This window comes from Oculina patagonica, chromosome 1 (assembly GCF_052425735.1).
Source record: "Oculina patagonica isolate OP01 chromosome 1, crgOcupat, whole genome shotgun sequence".
NCBI classification, from domain to species: domain Eukaryota; kingdom Metazoa; phylum Cnidaria; class Anthozoa; order Scleractinia; family Oculinidae; genus Oculina; species Oculina patagonica.
Window position 1 is genome coordinate 8,434,019 of NC_135758.1, and position 26,956 is coordinate 8,460,974.

The following is a 26,956-nucleotide window of genomic DNA, read 5'->3' on the forward strand; positions in this document are numbered from 1 at the left end:
AAATAAAAGTGTTTAATTGTTTATGCTTTGTATAGTTTGTGATTATCCGACGTCAAATTAAAACTGGAAACAAAAAATGTTAACAGAAAACCTTTACTGAAATCTGTGTTACAAAACTGAAATCGAATTCACCCTTACCCTGGATTAGCTTTATCGTGTTTTGAGGAAGCCAGCCTGTGGTATATGCGCACATGTAGCAATGCAATTAAGGACAATGCAGTGCAAGGCTGGGATATGGGCAGAAGAGTATGGTCATGAGGGACTGGGGAAAATTTAAGGAAGATAACTTCTTCCCAGTCCCCTCATGATCGTGCTTTTTGCTGGGTTTCCTTTCACCGAATCCAGTCCCTCGATATCATTCTTTGCTCTGGTTTACTTCTGTCTGTGAGGACTATCTCCTCTATCCCTCCCCATTACCTTCACTTTAATTTCTGCGCTTACAAGGTGGGCTAATGACACGCACGAATTTCGTGTTCCATAGTCGGTGACTAAATAGCTGTTATTGCAGTTCTGGGAGGTTTGACATACAAACGAAGCGAAAGTCATTTTGCATTGTGTTGACCGATGTGTTGATCCTTTCGCCTCGTTCGCATAGCTTCTTATAAAAAGAATATACTAGCGGTGTATAACTGATTCAAGCATGCAGAGTTTGATCCAGTGAGGAAAAAAAACCGTGGTGACGAGAAACGTAAACAAAGACGTTGCCTTTGTTTTTTAATCAGCTTTTTTCTTTTTCTTCGCACAATTTTGACGCCCATCCAATCAAAAGCTGAATGTCTGTATCAGGACATAATTATGCGCTGTAGAACCTTTTTGTCCACAGAGGTGGCCATTGGTCTCATTTCCTTCCAAATCAAACACAAAATAAGGAATAAGGACTAGGGGAGCGAGATCTTCTTACTCACGCGCAGACATTTCCTTCCTGCAATCACAAGCAATTCCTATTCATGCTACTTTGTTCTGTTTTGGTTCCGTCTTGTCCTGTCCTTTTTCGGTTAATGGTTGATATTAAAGTCTGCCGAGTAGGAAAATCCTTTTGTTCGCGTTTCCTTGTCCGATTCCTGATTTTAGTGAACTTACATGAGGTAGATAATGAGAAGCAGACGTCATGAAAGCAATTTCGTCTTCCGCTTTCGTTTTGGAACAACCCGGTAAGTACAGCTTGTATCTTGTATTGTTCTTGAATAAGGCATTAGAAATAGTCCTTAAATACTTCAGTGAAATAAATCTTGGTGTGATAAAGTTCACTGAATGGCTGACTTGTTGCGTGGCTTGAGTTTGAGGCGAAAATTTAAAAGATTTCAATCTATTCATCGTCGCGGCCGGCATCATTTCGAAACATTGCTTTGAATGCAAAGACAATCAAAGCGTGAAAGATAATCTTTTCAGGGAATTCAATGTGAAATGATTTTGATAAATTCATCCCGATCATACATTTGTATGTAGGCTGCCCAACATATCTGTTTATGTTATTTTAACATTCGAAATACTATTAAAACAACAGAAACAAAGATTGCATTATTTCGTTCCATGTTTGCCCTTATTCTGAAATAGTAGTCGCAACTATCACAGACATGTCAATGCGACCGATCGGCATCATTTTAAAACTCTTAAAGTACATAGCTGAGAACATAGTTAAGTACGAGTTAGTTCAGCTTGGCAACTGGTACGAATTAAATAGCACTGTTGATCCTGTAGGGCGGCCGAGTAGAAAGAATGAATAGTTGTATCTAAACCGAGGAGTTTGTGTAATCTGCTCTCATCACCTGTTCAGGAGAACAAGAAACTTAAAATCGGATCAGTGTACTGTGAAATATTTTTTGTTGGGTTTCTAAGTTGTGGGTTTATTTTGTTATTACCATGCACTATGGATCAATTATGAAGTCAAACGTCCAGCTGGGATTACAGACAAAAAGCCTCCTGCCTGCTTCTGAAGTTTTGTTATCTTCTTCTTTATAATTAAACGCAGTTTGACGTGTGTCATTTTGTATCAGCACCGAGTAGCGTTCAATGAAAACATTTGAGAATCTTAACTGGGAAGGCAATAAAACTCGCATGGCATTTGCATACATGCGAACTAAAACAGCGATGTTACACTTGATTGCTGAAGCTGAACATCAGTTTCATAAATGCTAATCAGGGGCGGATCTAGAAAATTCAGAAAAACGTGCCGGGGGAATCAAAACATTTTGGCGAGAGAGCGACTTCATCCCATACCGTAACCCACAACCCTGACTGCATATGTAGTACCGCAGGAAAGACGCTTGGTTACAAATCCTTTTCTAAAACAAATTCAAGGTGTAGTGTCGAGCGTGCGTGGACTCTCAAGAGAGTGTGTTTAGAGCCAATCTAAGGTAAGCTATTGCTTACCTAAGATAAAAGTTTCTATTAGGAATTATTGTTATTTGTAAAGTCATGTGACCTGTTTTACTTCTTCTTTAAGATAGATATGGCTATTTAAAACGGCAGACATTCCCTAAATGCTAACTGACTAACAGCTATTCTGAGAAATCGGCTTTAGTTTATGTTTCCCATTTTTGGTATATAATATATAAGTAATAGATAACGATCATATCATGTATAGGACACTTGTCTGAAATTAACTAAGTATTGCTCAGGATGCTGGTATGTCATACTCACTTTTAAGTTGCATAGAGAAGTAAACGAGTATCCACTCTAGCTCCTATAGAAATCAAATGTTTACAATGATTTTTTGTAAAAGGGAAAATTTCTGGCATTGTGTATAGCCACTTAACTGAAACAAGAAAAATCGTAACCAACCAGTTTTGCCTCACAACAACGTGTGAGAGTTTTATGCGTACATAGGGGCAAAAGGAGACTACCCTGTAACAGAAAAATGCACTGGATCGCATTCAGCTGCATTGTTACAGTGCCCCTAACTAAATCGGGACTGTCCAAAGAATCGGTTATTATTTGCACAAAAGGCAGTTGAGGGGGTGGGGTGGAATTTCTTTCTCCAGAACCGGCAAAACCCCTGAAAAATCAATGTACTTAAAAACGTGAAATGTATCTAAGTTTATGCTTAATTTTATTTCTTACGATTTACGTTAGGTTACAGGTAAACGGTTATGGACAACGTAGAAGAGATTCTTCAGGCTCTTTTTATTGGCATTGCAGTGGCCTCAGTTTTGCTTCACACTCATCGATACAGGAAGGCCATTGAGCTATTCAGTGAATGTTTAGTTCTTTTGAAGAAGCATTCTTCAAAGTTGAAGGAGGGCATAAGGAACACACTATACGCGCTGGTATATCAAAGGCTATTTAACCTTTACTGCCTTGTCAATGACTATAAGAATGCTATCCACAGCGGCGAGCAAGCCTTGCTTTTATATCACGAAATTGGTGAACTTGAAAGCTCGGCCGGATTACTCGACAAAATTGGCGATTTGTATCAGTTTATTGACGAACAGGGGAAAGCCAAAGAAAGATACGAGAAAGCATTGACATTGTACTCAAGCGAAATGACGTTCGATCTTTCTGGCATGCCAGATATCAAGCAAAAAGAGCATTTAAACAAAATGCTGGTGCTGGCAACCAAAATTGATGACAAGGAAAGTGAAGGACGGCTTCTTAACCAACTGGGTGAGTTGTCCTTGTCGCTTTTCGAGTACGCTAAAGCGGAGGAACATTTTCAAAAGGAACTTGCAATTTCGAAAGAAACTGGCAACAGAAAAGAGGAAGGAAAAGCCCTCGGCTGCCTCGGCAAACTGTATAACAAAACTGAAGAATACCAACAGGCAAAACAACATTATGGACAAGCAATGGTAATCTGGGAGGAGGCTGATAAGATAATAGAGCTAGGAAATATCTGTAGCGAGCTTGGAACAGTATGCAACAGTCTTGGTGAATTTCAGAAAGCAAAAACATTGCAAAAGAAGGCTCTGGACATAAGCGTGAAAAACGGGGACAAAAACTTAGAAATCATAGATTACCGAAACCTTGCAGAAGTCCACACGTCACTAGGGGAATATGATGAAGCCAAAGAATGTTACCAAAAGGCACTCGCCATTAGTAAGGAAGTTGATGATCGAAAAGGAGAAGCCTTGACATACAGCGGGCTAGTGAGTTTTTATCGTCATCTGAACGACGTCAAAAAGGCTGTAAACTTCTCCAAGAAGGCACGTGAAATTTTCAACGAAATTGGTGAACTACCATATGAAGGAGCTGAAAATAGCGACCTTGGAGACCTGTACCGTTTTCTTGGAAAATATAACAAAGCAATAAAATGTCATGAAAGAGCGCTTGCCATTCGGAATCAAATTGGTGATAGAAGAGGGGAAGGTGAAACATATTGTAACCTTGGTACTGTTTATCAATCTCTCGGAGACTATGGTAAGGCGAAGGAATGTCACGAACAAGCACTTGCTATTTCCAAAGAAACAAATCACTTAAGAGGGCAAGGAGTTGATTACGGAAATCTCGGAACTGTCTGCACGCATCTTGGTGATTATAATGCGGCATACAAGTACCACAAGAAGGCACTAGAGATAAGGCTGCGAACTGGGCACAGAAAAGAATTGCCTGTGTCATACTATCACCTGGGAAATGTTTGTCAGCATCTTGGGGAATATGTAAAGGCCAGTAAACTTTACAGAAAAGCCCTTACAACCGCTAAGGAAATTGGTGATAGAAAGATTGAAGGAAATATTTTATCCAATTTGGCAACTATAGAGGAAACCATTGGCGAGCATAAAAAAGCGGCAGATTATCTCAAAGAAGCATTGCAAATCAGCAAAGAAATCGGAGACATCAAGGTACAAGTGTCAGTAAATGGTAGCCTTGGAACAGTTTACAAATCTCTTGGTGATCTGACTACGGCCAAGAAGTATTTCCAGAAGTCACGCGCAATTGCAAAACGAATTGGATGCAAAACTGAAGAAGGCATCGCTCTCGGTAACCTCGGAACGTTGCATACTTCATTAGGTGAATACGCTATGGCGAGAAAATGTTGCGAACAAGCGTTGGAAATCTCAAAACAAACCGTTCATAAAAAGGGTGAAATGGCAATAAACCTAAACCTAGGAGCGTTGCATATACATCTCAATGAATTGCAGGAAGCATTAAAATGTTTCGAAAGAGCACTTCTGATCTGCGAACAGATTGGAGACGTCCATTGTAAAAGCATGGCCAACTGCAACATAGCACAGGTGTATATTATGCGACAGGATACTCCCAAAGCTCTATCGTATCTCTCAGAGAGCATTAAGAACCTTGAAGAGGCGCGAGTATCAGTTGGGGAGAGCGAATATTACAAAATAGGGTTCGCTGACAAGAATGCTGGTCCTTATCAATTAATGATTACTGTCTTGTTAAAACTAGGATGTGTAAACAATGCTTTATCAATCTCAGAACTTGCACGTGCCAGATCACTGGCAGAGTTAATGGCAACTAGATATTCCTGCAAGGATTTACCTGGTTTTGATTCCAATCGATGGGTTGACTTCACGAATGTCATCCAAAACAATTCTTGCACATGTCTATCATTTTGTTTTTTGCAAGAAATTCTTCTCTGTTGGATTGTAAGGGCTGGTAGGGTAGAAGTTGTAACAGTCAAAGATCTCACGGCAGACATCCGACCTCAAGATTCATCCATTGAAGACTGGCTGGAGAGTTTGGCGAATGAGTGCTACAGAAGGTTTTTACTTCTACAAGGTGAACGCTGTGAAGATCGCTCGTTGTTTTTATGGGATGAAAATAGCGAGGCAAGATCCCCATCAAAAGTTGAAGAAGGTGTGAGCACTTGTCAGGTTACAGACCGAAAAGAAGAAGGAGGCAAGGAACCGCTAGCTCTTAAGGATTTGTATAAGATCGCCATAGCCCCTGTTCTTAAATTTCTGGAAGGATCTGAGATCGTCATCGTTCCTGATCGTTCTTTATACAGAATTCCTTTTGCAGCGTTGATGGACGAGAGTGGAGAATATATGTCTAAAAAGTTCAGGATTCGTTTCATTCCTTCTTTGACGACTCTCAAGCTGATCCAAGACAGTCCAGCGAACTATCACAGTCAGGCGGGTGTGTTGATTGTGGGAGATCCTGAAGTTGGCCTCACAGAATGCCCCCCACTTCCCTGTGCCAGAGAGGAAGCAGAGATGATCGGACGGTTACTACATGTTCGCCCTTTAACTGGAAAACAAGCCACTAAGCAAGCTGTGCTTCAGAAGATACACTCAGTGAGTCTTATTCACATCGCTGCACACGGTAATGCCGACAGAGGAGATATCGCCTTAGCCCCTGCCCAGCATATAAAAGGCAAACCGAAGAAGGAAGACTTTGTACTGACAATGTCCGACATCTCAAGAAAGCAGTTGCGAGCCAAGCTGGTGGTGCTCAGCTGTTGTCACAGTGGGCTCGGGCAAATCAAAGCTGAAGGAGTTGTTGGAATCGCACGAGCGTTCTTAGGATCTGGTGCACGGTCAGTGTTGGTGTCACTGTGGGCTGTGGACGACAGTGCAACAATGCAGTTCATGAAGCAATTCTATGGACACTTGGTCCGTGGGAAGAGCGCCGGTGAGTCTCTTCATGAGACCATGAAATGGATGAGAGGAAACCCACAATACCGTGAAGTGAGAAAGTGGGCGCCATTCATGCTTATTGGAGATGATGTGTCATTTAATTTCAAAAAGTGAATGTAAGTGCGGAGTTTTATGTTATTTGGCCTTACACTGATGTACATAGTTAATAAATGTAGGGAATATATGTACTGTGTATACTGATTCAGTGCTAATTGGAGGTGATGTGTAATTTAAATTCAAGACATAAATGTAAGTGTAAAATGACTTTTAAATTGTTTGCGGTGCAGACCGATTATAGTGCGATTGCACATGCAACCAAGGCCACACGACAAATTCTGTACAAATTGACAATTGAATAGCTCATGTGTTAAAAATGGATAGATGTCCAAAAAATATCGATCTTACCATCTGCACGCTACACAACTAATAAGTTTTTGTTCATTTTCATCTATTTTACACTCACGCGACACTATTGGTCAAGTTGCAAAAAATGTATTGGAATGGGTAGTTTGGTTTGAATAGTCGCACCACCGTTTAGATAAAGGAAATTCCAAGTGTATATTCTGTCTATACACGGTACGTTCCGTTTGTTGTTCAAAGAATCGGAGTACGTCAGGTGGACACGATTTATTTTCGATTTTTTGTTTGAAACTATGTGAGAATGACAACGATGTATTGGTGATCTCCTTTAAATACATCATTACGCTGTAAGGGGATAGCCTGTTAACTAATGACACCCTTTTTTTCAGCAGGAATCAAGTACCAGAGGGAAATAGTCTTAGAGAAATCTAACAAGACAGATTTGGATTCATCTTCTTGTGATCATGAAATGACTACAAAAAGGAACAAAAGTTAAGATTATCACTGTACATGTGCAAATCACTTTTAATTTTCATCTTGATAATGACAAAGGATATAGGAGGGTCTGAATGGGGGTACCTTGATAACACTAAACACTTAATGTCTTGGCTCTGTAACATGAAGCAATAAAAGTTTAGACATTTAAATACGAACAGTAAACATTAAAAAATGGGCAATGTAACAACAAACACTAAAAATTATGGGCAAATAACACTAAACACTAAACCCCATTCAGACCCTAATATAGAAAGACTTCGTTGTCGTTTCCTATAATTTCTTGGCCCGTCGACGCTTTCAGGGGCAAATAAGGTAGTGGGCTTGAGTCATTTAATCAACAGAAGTTTAGAAAAGAGAGAAAACGTTGTAATTAATTGCCGCGCTTGAGTAAAGAACTTTTTAAATTAATTGATCAAAGTGCAAATTTCTAACTGTTTATCTTTTTTATGTAATCAGACGTGTTTGAAAATTTTGTTGACGATGAGTAAGATTTTAACTCTATAACATTTGAAATGTGAAAAAGCAACAGCGGGCATTTGGTAAGGTGCGAATGTACACATATTTCTACGTCATGCCGCTTTAGTCCTTGGAAAAATGTAATGCTAAAGCTAAAGAAACGTTTTTTAGGCGCTAGGGGAATTGCTTCTGTGTATATATGTCAGCGACTTTATGTTTCTACAAAAGTGTCCTTTCATAAGGAAAAATGTTTCAAAAATGCTATCGCGTGTTTTTTATGACGAATGTGTAGAAGTAATTCATTATTATACATCGTTATATGCTCTTTTTGTTGTTGGAATTTCCTGACTACCGTATTTATTCGATTAAACGCCGCCCTCGAATAAACGCCGCATTTAAGAGCAGAAATATTAATAAACGCCGCCCTCGAATAAACGCCGCATCACGATGCGGCGTTTATTCGTATTATAGACTCAAAAAGCAAATGCAGTGAAATATCAAGTTTGAGCAAGCCTAAAATGATTATTTTTTAAGATATTGAAAATGACTTTTGAGACAAGTACTACAATATGTTCCTGTTTTCAAAGTTCAAATGTTCAGTTACCATGCTGTTGTTTGTAAGAAATAAATTGAATTTAAATAAACGAAGCCCTCGTATAAACGCCACACTGAAATCGCGAAAAATTTAATAAACGCCGCGGCGTTTATTCAAATAAATACGGTATGTAAATGGAAGCCGTCAGTTATATTTCTTTGTATTTAACAGTAATTGAGGTCATTTGTAATGTACTGGTTACTAAAATTTATCTGGTTAAAGCATTACTATCTATAATTGTTCAGTTGAAGCCAAAAAACGTTTGGCAGACTCGCAGATATAACAGTTCCTGTTACTAAGTTATTTTAATAATTAGGCTCGGAGACACATGCAGACTGAAACAAGTAAGTGCTTTGATGGAAAGGTGCATAGGCCGTTTCCGTTCAGCTATTGAACATTTTAATTAATTTAGATTTAATGCCTCGCTACGTTCTTAGCGGTCTAAAATTTGTGCTTATGTGGATATGGCATAATAAAGGCTTTTACGTGACAAAAAAAGGGATTTGAGTTGTTTCGTTACCGAAACCGACAATTCAATAAAAACAAGTAAGGCCCGGTTTATACGTCGCATTTCTGCCGTGTCGAATTCAATTAAACGAATTAAATTCGGCAGAAGTTCAACGTCTGAATCGGCTGTCGAATTTCTGCCGCACGTTCGACTAGTCGTGATCCGACAAAAATGAGACACCGATTCAAACGTCGCATTTCTGCCGTGTCGAATCTAATAAAAAATACACATATCTTGCGTTTAGATATATAGTTCGGCTAGCCAGTAAACACACCTTTCTGTATAACCTTCAAATTAAGTGCGACACAAGTGCGACGTATGAATCAACAGTCGCATTTCTGCCGCACTAAATGGAATTAAATTCGACACGGCAGAAATGCGACGTATGACCCGGGCCTAAGACAGCGTTTGTAGATAAATTTTCTCCCGCGACTTTCTTGGTTACCACTTTGTCACTGCATGGTACTGAGCATAAATGAAATTTCGGGGGTGCGAGGCTGAAACTGAGTCCTAAGCCAGGTCCTCTACCAAATATCTTTCATCTCTTTAGCCTGGACCGTTAAAACCCAAATATCATTATGTCCGCGCCGAGAAATGTCTTTAAGATTACAGATTCGCCGCCAATGTATTTTCTACGGATAAAGACCATTGGCCTCGCAGCATGAAATATCATGCACTAAAATCAAAGTGGGAGCGAAGGCTAACAATGTGAAACAAGCAAGTGAATACGTCGGTGTTACTTGCACGTGCGGTGGTTACTCGCATGTGCAGCAATCCAAGTGCGCAAAAGGATTGAAGAGAGGCAAAACTTCCTCCCAATCCCCTCGCGATAGTGCTTTCTGCTGGGTTTCCTTCCTCCCCCAGCCCCAAGTCCAGTCCTCGATCTTCTCGCTCTCTTTTTCTCCCGGCTGTAAATGACTGTACTGCCCCCTCCCTCCCCTCCTCATTTCTTTCACTTTCTGCGCCTACTAGATAGGCCAATGAAACGCAAGAATTTCATTTACCATATTTAAACTGGTCGAAACTGGCGATGTGTAACCTTTTCCAAACTCGCCGACTTTGGTCGAGTGAGCAAAATAAACGCGCGGACGAGGTCGTTCTCTTTTCTATTTCAGTTTTTGCTACTTTCTTGTCGCCCGTCCAATCAAAAGCTTGATGTCTAGAAGAAGATAAATGAGCTGTGGAAGCTTTTTGTCCACAGAATTCGCTCCTGATCTAGTTTCGTCCCAGATCGGATCGACGTAAACTTGGGAATAAGGACTAGGAAAGGGAGATGTTTTTCAGCGAAGAAAAAGTTTGTTTTTACCCACTGCCGCATGCAGGCATATCCTTCCTGCATGGTACGCTATTATTACCCATATTGTTTTGTTTTGTTTCCATTTTCGGGTTAACGGCTGATAAGTTTGCCAAACAGGAAGATTCTTAGTTCGCATTTCCATGTCCGATTCCTGATTTTATGAAACTTACATGAAGTAGATATCGGGAAGGACACGTCACGAGTTTAAGTTCGTCTTCCGCGCTTATCGGTTGGGGACGACATGGTAAGTACAGTTTTAATTCGTATTTGTATTGTATTTATTTAAGGCGTAACTAATAGTACTTGGATACTTTAGGAAGTCAATCTTGGTTCGATAAAGTTCCCTGAACGGTTGGTTTCTGTGGCCTTAGCTTCCGGGAGTTTAAAGCCGTCCTTTTGATGTGACTGAAATACAATCATGGCGTAAAATTCGTTGTTAAATTGTGAATCCGATGTCAAGTAATTTTCTGTAAGTTTCCATACATTTGTTTGCATGCTCTCCCTCTTAAAACAGCCCTTAGCTTAAAGAGGTCCTTAAATTTTACCTTAATGCGACGTTAATTGAAATGAAACCGAATCTAACGATCTACTCGATTGGTCACTTCTTGAAAATTTGTAGCTATTGAACGCAATTAAAACGTTCGTTTGGGTTCGAAAATCGAACGCAATCGAACACTGACATAATTTTGTTCGATGACTACCGAAACCAATCGTTCGATAAAATAAAACAGGCAGGTACGACCGGTTCTTTTCAGAACATTATTGGGAAATCGCACGCCGCGTGACACGTTTTTTCGCACCAAGCTTGCCCTAATTCGTGACTAATAGTTTGGTTGCAATCAACTGGCATCAATTTGTAATCACCAGCTGAAAGCGTATAGTTGAGATAAAGTAAAAAGCAGTCGGGCTCCTGGTTAAATAAAGCCTAATAATAATAATTTAATTTTTTGCTCACTCTTGATCTTGTCGCGGCAAGCAGAGACTCAGTGAGAGACTGCATGAAAACAATCTGAACCGACCACTTTGTTAAAAAGTGTGTAATTTTCCTTTATCATATCAGGAGTTAAGTTACGAATAAATGGATCGGTCTGGATCAGTGTGTTATGAAAAATTATCTGTCCAATGGACTTTATTTTTTTTATTGCCACCTGGAATTGTAAAATCCAATATCAAGCTGTGATTACCGAAAATGTCCTTGCGACTAACTGCAGTTTTTCCTCTGCAGTTTTCCGTTTATCGTTTTTCACTAACAGTGAGCAAAGTCTGTTGAGTATAACTTCTAGCCTGCGAGCACTTACTAACTAGCCTTTTCCAGCGTATAGCCAACTCGTAGGGTATATCACCTAGAACTGAGGATATAGCTTTGCAAGCTTAGTGGCCGGTGGCCAATACAACGTGTATCAGATTTGCATAAATGCCAACTAAAACAGCACTCGACTACTGTAGCTTTCAACGTCAGTGTGAAATTAATTCTTCCAAAATTAAGTTTAAATGATAGCCTAGCTTGCTCTAGAGTTCACTGGGCTTGATGCATAAATACGAAATTCGTAAATGTCAACTCCCGGAGTCGTACTATAAAAGTGATGGGTTTTGTAATTTGTGGACGACGGGATTTTCATACAGTGAAACCTGTATTAAGCGAACAGTAGCTTGGGTCCCTTATTTACTGTTATAATTGTACCTTTATAAAGCCGACCCGGACATCTAAGTTGTGTCTAACATGGTCATGAATGGTCAGTTCTATTGTTTTTAACCTGCATTAAACGGACACTTGTAATTGAAATTATTCCCTCCACCATGCCTGGTACGGGGAAAAACTAACATTGGCCGAGATATTGCTAGATTATCCCGTCATCATAGAAAGAAGGACCTCTCAGTGACCACGGCTTGGGTCAGGATAAATGGCGTGGGGTGGGTGGGTCGTGGGTCGAGGGTCGTGGGTCGTGGGTCGTGCGTCGTGCGTCGTGCGTCGTTAATTGGTGGTGAGTCGTGGCAAGTTCGCCCACGATGTAAAGGAGCATTCTCACCGTTTCTTTAATTAACAAAAACATATATTCTTTTAATGTCTGGTGCACCGTTTCGTTTTTTTTTACTTTCTTGTCTGCCGGACAGTTACGGAAGCGGCCCGAAAATTGCAATAGTGATTGACCTTGGTGTGTATGCTGCTTGCCGAGAATTTTCTGATCGGCAACGTTTTGGTAACAATCAATTTATTGAACGATTTCATGTACGTAGGCTTGGTGGTTCTTCATTCCGTGTCGAGTAAATGATCATGTCATTCATTTATTTGTTTTTCCAATTTTATTAGGGTAGTCACGCTAGCCAATATATTCCATAATTTATAAAGATTCGTGGATTTTCTTGGTCTTTTCAAGTGAAAAAGTTACAACTACTCGAGTCTTTTGTTTTTTAACTTTAAGGAATTTCTAAAGAACACCTAATGGAATTTTTGTTTTCCTGTGCATGGCCAATTTTTTTATTCCTCTAATGAAAAAAAAAAAAAAAAAAAAAGAATTGTTTCAGTTGTTCGTTACCCACCAGTGATCCAACAAGCAGCTATTTCAAAAAGAAATAGTGTTTCGTTTCCTGACTGCGGAAGGGTAAGAATAGTGTAACACTTAAGGAGAGGTGGGTTTGGGGTTTACGATAATTTGGAGAAGGTCCTAAGTGTATGTTAAATTTTCCGAAATTATGCACGAGTGCAGAATGAAAAGAAGAACTTCATATTCAGTAGTAACTTAAATTCTCATTTTACACCTACTGTCGATTTTATGTAAAGGTGACATAAACTACGTCCTGCTGCAGTTTGGCTTTCAAGAGTTCAAGTAACACATAAATATTTCTCTTTATAGAAATAGCATATGTCTTTATCTCCAAATTAAGTTAAGTGAAGGGAGCTTGCCTTTATCGTTATTACTCATCCAGTGGAAATTAAAATGATTTTTTTATTTCTGCAGAACACTTTTTTGCATAAAAATGGCACCCGATAGCATAACTTTGGATGTTACATGAATGGAAAAATAACTTACAGAAAATATTGAGCGCTCTTCAAAATACATTCTTCCCAAGAAAGAAAGAATAAATATATTCCTATCAATGTGGGGAAACATGAAACCACAAGAGTAAAATGCAAGATCAGAGTAATGCAATTAATTTAAATGGTTTATTTTTTGAAACAAACAATCCTAAAATAAATCAGTTCCATAAATAAAGTGTTTTGTGACTACTGATCTCTGATAAAATGCAAAACAACACTTTAATCGAAGATGAAATTATTACCTTTTGACAAAAAGCTTGAGGTATATACTTCTCCGAGTTGATCACATGCTCAAATCAAATAAATGCCAAATTCATACAAACCAAAACCCTGGTCGACAAGAACAGAGATAAGCACACTGTTTCGAAGCCATTTCTTCAAAATGAAATGCCTGTTGTCACTTTACAAAGACACGTAAACAACCAAAGCAAATTAATGTAAAAAGCTACCATACACAGATTTTTTAACAAGGATTTTTAATTAAGCAAAATTCAAGTTTAAAGAAAGTTATATGTTATATATAGCGTACCATAATTGTATTTTGCTCGATCCGCGCTGCACGCTCTCCCGGCAAGTATAAAATTATCTCCACAGAGATACTGTGGAGTTTCGATCAGACCGCAATGGCTTTGAATAATCCAAATAATGTTTATATCATTAATTTAATCTCAGAAATCTGCACCAGCAGTTGCAACGGTAGTTAATATTGAGCGTTACATCAACTAAGGAGACGAATTTAGTTCGACACGGCAGTTGCACACCTTGCTATACGATACTGTCCATACAAAATTTAAACTTTGAGCAGAACTTATCAACTTTCCGTGCAGACTCGAATGTTTTTGCGACGCCGATGTGACACTGATCACGCAAGTCCGGGTACATCCACGCGAGAATCCACGCAATTTTGCGTGTATTCGCGCTGTTTGTGACGTCGAAGATGCCGTGAAATTTTCCTGTACAAATAGAATAGGGCAATTAACTTTGTAAGTCACCTGCAAATATGCACTTCTCTTTGTAGCGCACTTAAGCTCTTCCGTGCGAGCAAACACGAGATACGCCAAGTCATCCCGTTTTTCTTTGCGCTTGTAAACACTGGTTGGTGGAAATTTACTTCCGTTTCTCTAGTTTTCTTACAATACATCGCTTTAGTCAATTACTTAAAACCATTGCAGTCGTTAGATATTTCTGTTTGCAACGAATCTAAATTTTTTGGGTCATGCTGAGGAATATATTTCCGATATTTGAAGAACATGACTGTTTTTACGAAATTAATTGCCATCGGTCATACGTATTTACTTTGTGGTTACGACCGTTCTTGTGATTGGATAGCAGCCTCCCGTGCGAGCAAACACGACAAGTCATCCCTTTTTTGTTTGCGCTTGCAAACACTGATTGGTGAAAATTTACTTCCGTTTCAGAAAATCGCTAGAATGTTTACTTTACAATTAAACGCTACGAGAGCTTTCTCTAGTTTTCTTACAATACATCGCTTTAATCAAACTTAAAACCATTGCAGTCGTCAGATATTTCTGTTTGCAACGATTCTCAATATTTTTTTATCATGCTGAGAATATCTTTCCGATATTTGAAGAACATGTTTTTACGAACTTAATTGCCTTCAGTCAAACGTATTTACTTTGTGGTTACGACCGTTCTTCTGATTGGATAGTAGCCCTCACTGTGTAAATAGTTCACGTCGAAGCCAAAATAATACCGTATCGTTTCTGAGGAAACGAAACAATTAGTAGTGTGGGAACGCTCAGGTATGATTGGTTAAAAATAGGTGAAATGTACATGTTTGCTGAAAGCATTAGCATAAGCATCATCAAAACTTGCACTGTCTAGGACTATAGCGAAAGGAACTATGTTATTGAACTGACTTAATAATTGTACACCGGTTTTAACATAACGGAGTTTTGTTTCACAAGGCCAAATCGATGTTGCTGTTTCAGAATCCGAACTTGCAGGTGCGTCGTTTACCGCGGTCAAACGAGAGAAATATGCCAAAACCAAGACGTTCAATGCTTCAAAGATAAGGTTTTGATTTTCACAGTTCCAAGTTTGATAAATTACCGGTATCCCAGGGTGGTAAAGGGGCGTCCCAATCACGAAACACGAGCTTGTTTTTAAATCACCGATCACGTACAATTTTTAGTCTATTTCACGAATCACATATTTAGCATTTATTATCGAAGAAAATGACCTTTAACTGGTTAGGTAATCACAGGTAACCAAAGCGTACTATGAGAGTTTGTATGGATGAACTAAGAAGGCTTGTATGGATTTGAAATAAAGTTGAGAAAAATATCTCATTTTACCGGTGAAAAGTTATAATGAAACTTTAAACCTTACCTGGTGTCACGTTTTTGTATTTCTAGTGCTTTAGAAAGTCATACGCGCGATTTTCGTCTTAACCGTCTGTTGCGTACTAAAAGAAAGACAAGGTAGGAAAGCAAATTCGAAAGGCGAACGAAGGCCTCTTCAAAAAACTCGCTAAAGTAGCTCAAAACCAGACGTAGCTTGATCTTTTTACTTCACGATCCAAGAGCGATAAATATTCCATCTTTCTGTGTAATTGAATTACATACAAGTCGAAGTTTGGAGCTAAGAACTTCATTTGAATTCACAACTTCGGCACAAATCGGTCGCCATTAGGCCGTGAAATACAAATGCGAGCACCTAGCTAACGGTCGAGCCTAGGGCGAGTACAAAATCCACCCCATCCGGGGGAGACAGAGGAGACCTCTTGTAAGCACCATCTCATGCTCACTACAGCCACTATAAGTTAATTTTTGTAACGTTGGGAACGGTGCACAGATTTGAATGTTGATTGAATGGGTTGCTGACGTTTGGGTTTACCCGCCGTTACAAAAATTAACTTATAGTGGTTGTAGTGAGCATGAGATGGTGCTTACAAGAGGTCTCCTCTGTCTCCCCCGGATGGGGTGGATTTTGTACTCGCCCTAGGCTCGACTGTTAGCTAGGTGCTCGCATTTGTATTTCACGGCCTAATGGCGACCGATTTGTGCCGAAGTTGTGAATTCAAATGAAGTTCTTAGCTCCAAACTTCGACTTGAATGTAATTCAATGACACAGAAAGATGGCATATTTATCGCTCTAGGATCGTGAAGTAAAAAGATCAAGCTACGTCTGGTTTTGAGCTACTTTAGCGAGTTTTTTGAAGAGGCCTGCGTTCGCCTTTCGAATTTGCTTTCCTACCTTGTCTTTCTTTTAGTACGCAACAGACGGTTAAGACGAAAATCGCGCGTACGATTTTCTAAAGCACTAGAAATACAAAAACGTGACACCAGGTAAGGTTTAAAGTTTCATTATAACTTTTCACCGGTAAAAAGAGATATTTTTCTCAACTTTATTTCAAATCCATACAAGCTCTTATAGTACATCCATACAAACTCTCATAGTACGCTTTGGTTACCTGTGAGGTAATTTGCGTAGCATTTACCTTTCAATAGCATCGTAGCAAAACGTGATCCCTCAGGCGAGCTCGAAGTGTTAGACAAGTCCTACAGCGTATAACTCGGATCGATTAGCTTCATTCTTCGTCTGTCAATTTTGCTACACAACCGTATTTTAATCTATGAGTAAGTAATTTATCTTTGGTTTTCACGAATGTGTTCGGCCGGAATCACGAATCAATGTCCTTAAAATAAGCAGATCACGCGTCTTTCTAGACTGCAATTTACGGATCACGCCCAGATTCGGAGCTGTTTTCACGTGTCATGCGCTAATTTTCGCCCAAATCACGCGTCACGCATAACCCCTTTGCCACCCTGGTAACGTGACAATTTACTAAGCTTTGAGGGGCTTTATTAAAAAATTCTACGTGTTTGAAAATGGCGATTTGTGAGCTTGACTACGTCATTTTGTCAAAGCACTTTGGTTGAGATGCAAAACATATAAAAAATATAAACACTCTTATACCTGAGAAAACGGGAGTATGTTTACACTCAGCAGCTATTTTAGTGATCCTTAAGCCTGGTTATCACTAGCGACGCAAGCACAAGCGCAAGTACAAGCGCAAGGATAAGTCTTATTTCACCGTGAAAACGGTTTCAGCGCGAGCAAAGGGGGGGGGGGGGGGCGGGGGCGCTGAAAAAAGTTTTATACGGGGAGGCTTCGCCCCAAGCTCTTACCCCTTACTCTTTATATACCATTTTCACAGAAATTGTACCCCTTTTAAATACCTTTTACTCAAAAAGGTACCGCTTTCATATACCTAAAAAACATGGCATAGACTTAGAACAGGACGTTTTCTTGTCATTTTCATGTTGCGCTTTATAACTTAAAATAATACAGCCATAAAATGCGTCTGTTCGAAATATTTTAATTCAAGGCCCATTTAAAAACCTAAATGACGGATTTTCATACCCTTTCATATACCTAAACTTGTGAAATCCCTACCCTTTTATATACCTGAAGCCTGAAAAAGGTACCCCTTTCGGGTGGAGCCTCCCCGTATAGGCCATTATATGGAGTACCCCCCCCCCCCCCGGGTCCACACAGTGGTCCCTGATTAAAATTCCGATTTTACACAGATGAAATGGTAGCCTGCGTAGCTGGCGGTATTGTTCGGTTTTTAAGTGCCTAACAGTAAGCGGCGAAGCCGCGACAACGAGCGGCGCAGCCGCGAGTGGCTTGGGGAGGAGAAGCTGAAATACCGCCTGCCCGGATGGGCTGCTTTTTGGCTTCCGCCCCCTTATTTGCATTTTGACAAACTGTTGACAGGTTCTGCGGCTTGGAATAACCCAGACGATCTATTTTGACAGTCACGTCCACGATAAACTCCGTTTCATAACTAGCCTGCGTAGCTGGCGGTATTGTTGGGTTTTAAAGCGCCCACCAGCAAGCGGCGAAGCCGCGACAATGAGCGGCGCAGCCGCGAGTGGCTTGGGGGGGAGAAGCCACTCGCGGCTGCGCCGCTCGTTGTCGCGGCTTCGCCGCTTGCTGGTAATACCGCCAGCTACGCAGGCTATTTCATAACGTCAGTCGACGAAACACTACAAGTCGGACTCTTCATTCGGCAAAAATCTAGTGAGGAAAAAGTACATCTTTCGAAACTAACCGGACTTCAACAGGAGCGCTCAATATATCGGTGAGAAAAAAGCTTTACAAAGTAATAATGTCACCTGGCAATGTCACGCAACAAGTCCGACAGAAATGAACCGCTTCCAACTGGTCACATTAACGAAAAAATAAGCAGATTATCTTGTTGAATACTGCTTTCTAAATATCAAATCGAGCGAAGGGGTGTTACAGATTTTCTTAACAATACAATACGACCAAAGCGTTATGTCGTTATGTTTATACTTTAGTCTGAGTCGCACCAGGAGTGGCACCAAGTTAAATAAACTGCAATGCGGTAATTAGCAAAATGGCCATCGCATCTTTTTTCACAAAACAGATTGTGGCAATTGTTTGCAGCCGCTTCATGCTCTTGCTTCAAACAATTTCTCCATCTTCGCGTAAAATATTCAAACTCGATAAGGCCAACGATAACGCTTAATGTGTCATGTTGATTTGCTTTAATTGTACGCGGCAAAGATCTGCCGGCCTTTGGAGCGCTCCCTTGGGAGATTACCGAGACATTTGATTGACGTGCTTAGCATTCCCATCCAATCAGAATGCTCCGTACGCCAGCGTACGGGCTTCTCAGAAAAGCAGCCCATCCGGGCAGGCGGTATTTCAGCTTCTCCTCCCCAAGCCACTCGCGGCTGCGCCGCTCGTTGTCGCGGCCTCGCCGCACTTAAAAACCCAACAATACCGCCAGCTACGCAGGCTAATGAAATGGCAGCATTTGAAGTAACTGATCGGCGTATCAGCCAAACGGAAGAAAGTTGTCCTTTTCGATGCAATCGTTATATAAGTGTGTTCTTGTTTGTTTAAGATCTTTCAGTTTTGCTGCGAACTAGCGGTAGTCTCATGCACCGTAACACCTCCATCCGAGGTCTTTGAATGAGTGAATTTAAATTTCTGGCCTTGTTAAGCATCACACATTTTAAGTTAAATTTTAAATCCTGAGATAGCTGGTAACTAGGATTATGTACCAGAAATCCACGGGGGAAAACCGCTGTTGCGAAATGACATGTGAAACAGCAAAAATAATGAATTTTATGTGTCAATAACGCATGACCCACGACGCACGACCCACGACCCACGACCCACGACCCACGACCCACGACCCACGACCCACGACCCACGACCCACGATCCACGACCAATTAGACAATCTCTCCTACTTGAGCTTACTTGCTTTCACAGTTTTACAATGTTCTTTATAATTTTGTAACGTATAGTTTGCTGTATGTCATTTTGTATCAGCACTGAGCAAGCAGCGTCCAATAAAAACATTGGCGAATATTTACAACCAGGAAACGCCGGAAACGTGTCTCGTTTGCATACATGTGAACCAAAACAGTGATGCTACTCTTGTTTACCGTAGCTTGCATCAGAATATGCAAATTTATTTCCCCCAAACGCGACGCGGTACGCCCACGCAGTTGATATAAATCTTTTCTTTTTATAAGAATATTGTTTTTCTGGCCCAGGCTGAAAAGATTATAGCGTTGACATTTCTGTTTTAGCATGTACTGGAGTTATGTGAATACCTTCCTGCAGAAATGCTATTAGCATCAAACATACGGCTAGTGCTTATTAAAAAATCACCCTTTCATCTAAAAATACAAATACTTGGTTAGGTCTTTCTGAATTGAACATTGAAGTAGAAGGCCTGTAAAACCAGGTGGCAGACGGCTTTAACGTTCTCAACCCTGCAGTAGAAAAGCCTCTCCTTCTCGATCGATCGAAAAAGAAAAGAAAAGTGGCGGTAGCGAGCGGGAGCGATTTTCGTGGGTAAAAGTCGCCTCACGAGAGGAAATAGGAGGAAACAAAGTCTATCGCCTTTTTATACAATGGCGAATTTATTCTGATGATTTCTCGTTTAAGCTTGCATTCAATCTCGAGCTCAGAGTACTCCAAAATACAGTAAAGACCCGCAAGTAAGATTGAACCTAATTTTTAAGAACCTTTACTGTTAGGCTAAAATTTTCCAGTAAGACACCCTCTATCTAAGAAACTCTTTAGCCTTAAATTTGGAATTAAGTTCTTGTTTTCTAAAATCGATTACAAAAATTTACTTTTAGAGAAATAAAATAAGGTGACATTCTGGGTCCTCTTTGGAGACTAGGAGCCTTATCACTGCAGTTGCCATGTAAATACCAATGTTGAAAATCATAAAATATTATTATTGATACAATCACATAAATGTAATTAAAATAGTATGCAAATTTAATATAAGGAAAAGGCTGAATACCACTGAAAATTCAATTAGCAACAAAGTAAAATTCCTTTTCAGAAAATAAGAACCTATTAAGAACCTAAATAGCCTAAATTTTTGCTAATTACCATTTATGTTAGAACCAGTTCAGGCTAACTTGGGAAAATGCAGTTTCTGCCTGTGACTAAGTTCACTTTATGCGCCTCCTACTAGGTGAAATCAGATCAAACTTTGTAAAACGCGAATAGTTAACTGAACTCCAGGCCCGTATTTACATTATTCTGTTTATTGTACTTTAGGTTAGCTTGTCAGAGAGCTCACGGTCGCAATTTGTAATGGACAACTTAGCTGACGTTCTTCAAGCTCTTTTTATTGGCATTGCAGTTGCGTCAGTTTTGCTTCACACTCATCGATACAGTAAGGCAATTGAGCTGCTCAGTGAATGTCTGGTTCTTCTAAAAGAGTATTCTTCAAAGTTGAAGGAGGACAAACCGAACAAACTTTACGTGCTAGTTTATCACAGGCTATTTGATCTTTACTGCCTTGTCGGTGACTATACGAGGGCTATCCACAGCGGCGAGCAAGCCACCCTTTTATATCACGATATTAGTGAATTTGAAAGCGCGGCTGCGTTGCTCGACAAAATTGGCGATTTGTATCAGTTTACTGGCGAGCAGGTAAAAGCTCAAGAAAGATACAAAAAAGCACTGGAATTGTACTGTAGCAAGACGATGACGTTTGATCTTTCTGACATGCCCGTTATCAACCAAAAAGAGCATTTAAACAAAATGCTAGTAGTGACAACCAAAATTGGTGACAAGGAAAGGGAAGGATGGCTTCTAAACCAACTGGGTAAGTTGTCCTTGTCGCTCTTTGAATACCCTAAAGCGAAAGAGTATTTTGAAAAGGAACTTGCAATCTCGAAAGAAACTGGCGACAGAAAAGAAGAAGGAAGAGCACTTTGCTTCCTAGGCAAACTGTATAGGGAAACGGAAGAATACCAACAGGCAAAAAAACATTGTGAACAGGCAGTGTCAATATTGGAAGAGGCTGGTGAGATAGAAAATGTAGGAGAGGCCTGTAGCGAGCTGGGGAGAGTATGCGAAAGTCTTCGTGAATTTCAAGAAGCAAAAACATTGCAAAAGAAGGCTATCGAAATAAGCGTGAAAAGTGGGGACAAAAACGGAGAAATGATCGATTTATACCGAAACGTTGCTGATGTCCACACATCGTTAGGTGAATATGATGAAGCGAAAGAATGTTATCACAAGGCACTCGCTATTAGTAAAGAAGTTGATAATCGAAGAGGAGAGGCCTCGGCATACAGTGGTCTAGGGTTTTTTTATCGCGATCTTCTCGACTTTGAAAAGGCTGAGAGCTATTGCAAAAGGGCACGCGAAATCTACAAAGAAACTGGTGACCTAAAAAACGAAGGAGCTGAAAATATCGTCCTTGGAGACCTCTACTGTTGTATTGGCAAATATGAAGAGGCAAGGAAATGTCTTGAAAGAGCGCTTGTTATCCAAAAACAAATTGGCGATAGAAGAGGAGAAAGTCACACATACTGTAACCTTGGTACTGTTTATAAATCTCTCGGCGACTATGCTAAGGCAAAGGAATACCACGAACAAGCACTTGCTATCTCCATAGAAACAAATGACCTAAGAGGGCAAGGAGTCGACTACGGAAATCTTGGAACTGTCTGTCAGCGTATGGGTGATTATGACACGGCATACAAGTACTATAAGAAGGCACTGGAGATAAACAATCGAACTGGTCACAGCGAGGGAATAACTGCAGCATACGATCACCTGGGACTTGTTTGTCAGCATCTTGGGGAATATGTAAAGGCCGAAACATATTGCCAAAAAGCCCTTGCAACCGCTAAAGAATTTGGCGACAGAAGAAGAGAAGCAAACATCTTATCCAATTTAGCAAATATACAGACAATTATTGGCGAACCTGAAAAAGCGAAAGCGTTCTACGAAGATGCACTCCAAATTAGCAAAGAAGTAAAAGACATTAAGCAAGAAGGTGTGATGAACAGTATCCTTGGAGCTGTTTACCAATCTCTTGGTGATATGACTAAGGCCAAAAAGTTTCTCGAAAAGTCAATCGCAATCACAAAACGAATTGGAAGCAAAGATGGAGAATGCAGTGCTCTCGGGAATCAAGGAACTTTGCATACTTCAATGGGTGAATATGCTATGGCGAGGAAATGTTACGAACAGGCTTTGAAAATTGCAAGACAAACCGCTGACATAAAGGGTGAAATGACAATGAACAGCAACCTAGGTTCGTTTCACTTGTCTCAGAATGAACTTCAGAAAGCATTAGAGTTTTTCAAAACAGCACTTCAAATCTGTGAACAAATGGGAGACGTCCATGGGAAAAGCATGGCCTACTGCAACATAGCACTGGTATATATGGTGTCTCAAGATAATCCCAAAGCTCTATCGTATCTCTCAGCGAGCATAAAGAATCTCGAAGAGATGCGAATATCAATTGGAGAAAGCGAACATTTCAAGATGGGGTTTGCTGACAAAAATGATGCTCCTTATCGATTAATGGTTTTGGTATTGTTGAAATTAAAATGCGTGAACACGGCTTTGTCAATCTCAGAACTTGCACGTGCCAGATCACTAGCAGAGGTAATGGCGACTCAATATTCCTGCCGGATTTTGCCTGGTTTTGCTCCCAATCGTTTATTTGACTTCACGAATGTCATCCAAAAGAAATCGTGCAAATGTCTACCATTTTGGTTTGTACACAAACGTCTTTTCTGTTGGATATTGAGGTTTGGCAGGGAAGTGATGCTCAAAGAACTTGTAACAAGTACTGGTCACAAAACTGTCTCGCAGGATGTACCTGTTCAGAGCTGGATTGATACCTTAGCAAGCCAGGGCATCAGAATGTTTTCTGATTTACTTGGCGAACATTGCGAAGATCGCTCTCTAAATGTTCTGCATGGTCCTCTTGCTAGCGACTCGCAAGTGGAAGAGAACCTTGCAGCCTGTCGACTCGTAGAGGAGGATGGTGATGACGAACGTTCCCAAGGACGAGAGCAATCACCTCTAAATCTGTTGCATCGCATGCTCATAGACCCTGTTGCTGATCATTTGGTGGGCTCTGAGATAGTCATCGTTCCTGATCGTTCGCTGTATAAAGTCCCATTTGCAGCTTTGATGGACGAGAGTGGTGAATACTTGTCAGAAAAGTTCATCATCCGCCATGTTCCGTCTTTGACGACTCTCAAGCTAATCCAGGACAGCCCAGCGGATTATCACAGTGACACTGGTGCTCTCATTGTAGGTGATCCTGATGTTGGCACAGTGAGGTACCAGGGAAGAAAGGCGTATATTTCTCGACTAACATTTGCCAATCAAGAAGTAGAGATGATTGGAAAAATGCTACACGTTCAACCTCTTACTGGGAAGCAAGCCACGAAGGAAGCGGTGCTTCGTAAGATACACTCCGTGGGTCTTATTCATATCGCTGCACATGGTGATGCGAACAGAGGTGACATCGCATTAGCCCCTGCCAACCACGAAAAGGACGACTTTCTGCTGACAATGTCCGACATCTCAAAAGTTCAGTTGCGAGCCAAGCTGGTGGTGCTCAGCTGTTGCCACAGTGGATGCGGGCAAATCAAAGCTGAAGGAGTTGTTGGAATCGCTCGAGCGTTCTTAGGATCTGGTGCACGCTCCGTGTTGGTGTCTTTGTGGGCTGTGGACGACAGGGCAACAATGCAGTTTATGAAGCAATTCTATGGACACTTGGTCCGTGGGAAAAGCGCCGGTGAGTCTCTTCATGAGACCATGAAATGGATGAGGGGAAACCCACAATACAGTGAAGTGAGAAAGTGGGCACCATTCATGCTGATTGGAGATGATGTGTCATTTAATTTCAAAGTAAGTGCTGAGTTTCATGCTATTTGGCCTTACACTGATGTACATAGTTAATAAATGAAGGGAGTACATGTAATGTGTATGCTGATTCAGTGCTAATTGGAGGTGATGTGTAATTTAAATTCAATAAATAAATGTAAGTGTAAAATGACTTTTAAATTGTTTTCGGTGCAGACCGATTATAGTGCGACTGCACATTCACCCACGGCCACCCAACAAGTTCTATACAAACTCGGACAATTGAATACCTCATGTGTTAAAGATGGAAAGATGTCCAAAAAATATCGATCTACACACTACACAACTAATAAGTTTTTGTTCACTCTCATCTATTTTACACTCACACGGCACTATTAGTCGAGTTGCAAAAAACTTTATTGGAATGGGTAGCTTGGTTTGAGAAGTCGCACCACTGTAGATGAAGGAAATTCCAAGTGTATATTCTGTCTTTACACGGTACGTTCCGTTTGTTGTTCAAAGAATCGGAGTACGTCAGGTGGACACGATTTATTTTCGATTTTTTGTTTGAAACTATGTGAGAATGACAACGATGTATTGGTGGTCCCCTTCAGATACATCATTAAGCTGTAAGGGGAAAGCCTTTTAATTAATGACGCCCTTTTTTAAAGCAGGAATCAAGTACCAGAGGGAAATAAAGAAATCTAACAAGACAGATTTGGATTCATCGTGTTGTGAAAGGACTACAAAATGGAGCAAAAGTTAACTTAGATTACCACTGTGAAAATCACTTTCAGTTTTTATCGTGATATTGACAAAGGATATAGGAGGGTCTAGATGGGGGTACCTCGATAACACTAAACACTAAGTTTTTTGGCTTTGTAACATGAAACAATAAAATTTTAGGCATTTTAACACTAACAGTAAAAAATTCCCTGTAACAGTAAATTTTATCCAGAAAGAAACAAAAACGGTTCCAAAAGGCCAATATTAATTTGTTTAGTATTTGAAGAGGTTTTCGGCCATTTTCCGACGTTTACCGATCAGTTCGGAAGATTACGAAGACTACCGAATATTTCCGAAGACTGCTGAAGATTTCCGAAGACTACCGAGGAGGCCCGAAGACTATCGAAGATTTCCGAGGAGAAATTCGAAATTTTTCTCTAAGTTCATAAGTGATTTTATCTGAGTGTTGAAGAGCAGATAAGAGTTTACAATACTATAACTTTTCACTAAAAGCCCTCCAAACACTTAGCACTATTTTCTCCAGAAACAGTAAACATTAAATAAGTTAGCAATGTAACAACAAACAGTTATTGGACGAGGTTGAGCAAAATATCGTGATTTGTCAGTGGCGAGCAGATAAATTGATCTGCGAGACACTGACAAATCACGATATTTTGCGAGAACCGAGTTCAACAATTGTTTTATCATTCGATCACTGAATTAATGCAGACGAAAGCGTAAGTTCGCCTTCGATAATACGAGCAGGTCTTCATCTAATTCTCTTTCTTTCAGATATTGCCGAAATACAATAAGAGGAAATTCCATTGCCTTCTTTGTAGTTTCGCTGTTTTTTCGGGCCTAGTAGACAAATCCAACCGCTTTTCTTCATCTCTGGAAAACGAGCTGCCATTTTTCTCGGAAGTTGACACAACTACGCATGAGCAGAATATTATTAGTAGCAAAATCACTGTCAGACGCTAATGCGCACGAGCAGTCGACCATTATTTGTAGGCAGTTATTTGCAGATCACGTGGTGGGCTCCCCGCCAATGAAAAGGAAGAAATAATTGCATCGAATGATAATAAATATTATTGGCAAATAACACTAAACACTAAACCCCATTCAGACCCTCTTATGTCAAGACTTCGTTGTCGTTTCCTAATTTCTTGGGTCGACGACGCTTTCAGGGGCAAAAAGTTAGTGGGCTTGAGTCATTTGATCAACAATAATATAATAATAATAATATTTAATACTTATATTGCGCTTTTTCTATAAAAATATTTAAAAGCGCATTACAATAATTATTATTAAACTAAATTAAAAAAGTTACACAGTAAAAATGAATTTAAAATTACAATATTTACATATTAAAATTTCCAGAGTAATAGTGAAAGGTAGTAAATAGTAAAATTTAAGAATCACAATATTAAATCAAATGAATAACAAATCTAACTAAAAGCCTTTCTAAATAAATAAGTTTTAACAGAACGTTTAAAAGACTCGATGGATGTTTCCTGTCTTACTTCAACAGAAGTATAGAAAAGAGAGAAAACGTTGTAATTAATTGCCGCTTGAGTAAAGAACTTTTTAAATTAATTGATCAAAGTGCAAATTTCTAACTGTTCATTTTTTTATGTGAATCAGACTAATTTGAAAATTTTGTTGACGATGAGTAACATTTTAACTCTATAACATTTGAAATGAGAAAAAAAGTAACAGCGGGCATTTGGTAAAGTGTGAATGTATACATATTTCCACGTTATGCTGCCCCAGTCCTTGGAAAAATG

General features: G+C 40.0%; 2 protein-coding genes across 3 annotated transcripts in view; both read left to right on the forward strand.

Annotated features, from left to right (window-relative positions):
- Positions 1–26,956, forward strand: part of LOC144654214 (uncharacterized) — a 95,684-nt gene that overhangs the window by 9,289 nt on the left and 59,439 nt on the right. Inside the window, exon 3 of one of the 2 annotated variants that reach the window (XM_078514310.1) lies at positions 7,286–8,925. The exons of the other annotated variant lie outside the window; for it this stretch is intronic. The gene's annotated coding sequence lies outside the window, so the exon portion shown is untranslated. Of the gene's footprint in view, positions 1–7,285; positions 8,926–26,956 lie in introns of those variants that run through there. 2 annotated transcript variants of the gene reach the window in all.
- Positions 1,134–25,315, forward strand: LOC144654178 (uncharacterized). The gene is made up of 3 exons (XM_078514268.1): positions 1,134–1,151; positions 20,877–24,488; positions 25,115–25,315. The coding sequence occupies exons 2-3, from the start codon at positions 20,913–20,915 to the stop codon at positions 25,139–25,141; spliced, it is 3,603 nt and encodes a 1,200-aa protein (XP_078370394.1). The 5' UTR covers positions 1,134–1,151; positions 20,877–20,912; the 3' UTR covers positions 25,142–25,315.

Bases quoted from the DNA above. Each gene is read 5' to 3' on its own strand.
- LOC144654178 (XM_078514268.1), top strand. From the start codon at position 20,913: ATGGACAACTTAGCTGACGTTCTTCAAGCTCTTTTTATTGGCATTGCA. The intron at 24,489-25,114 runs GTAAGTGCTGAG...CCTTTTTTAAAG, and splicing joins ATGTGTCATTTAATTTCAAA to CAGGAATCAAGTACCAGAGG.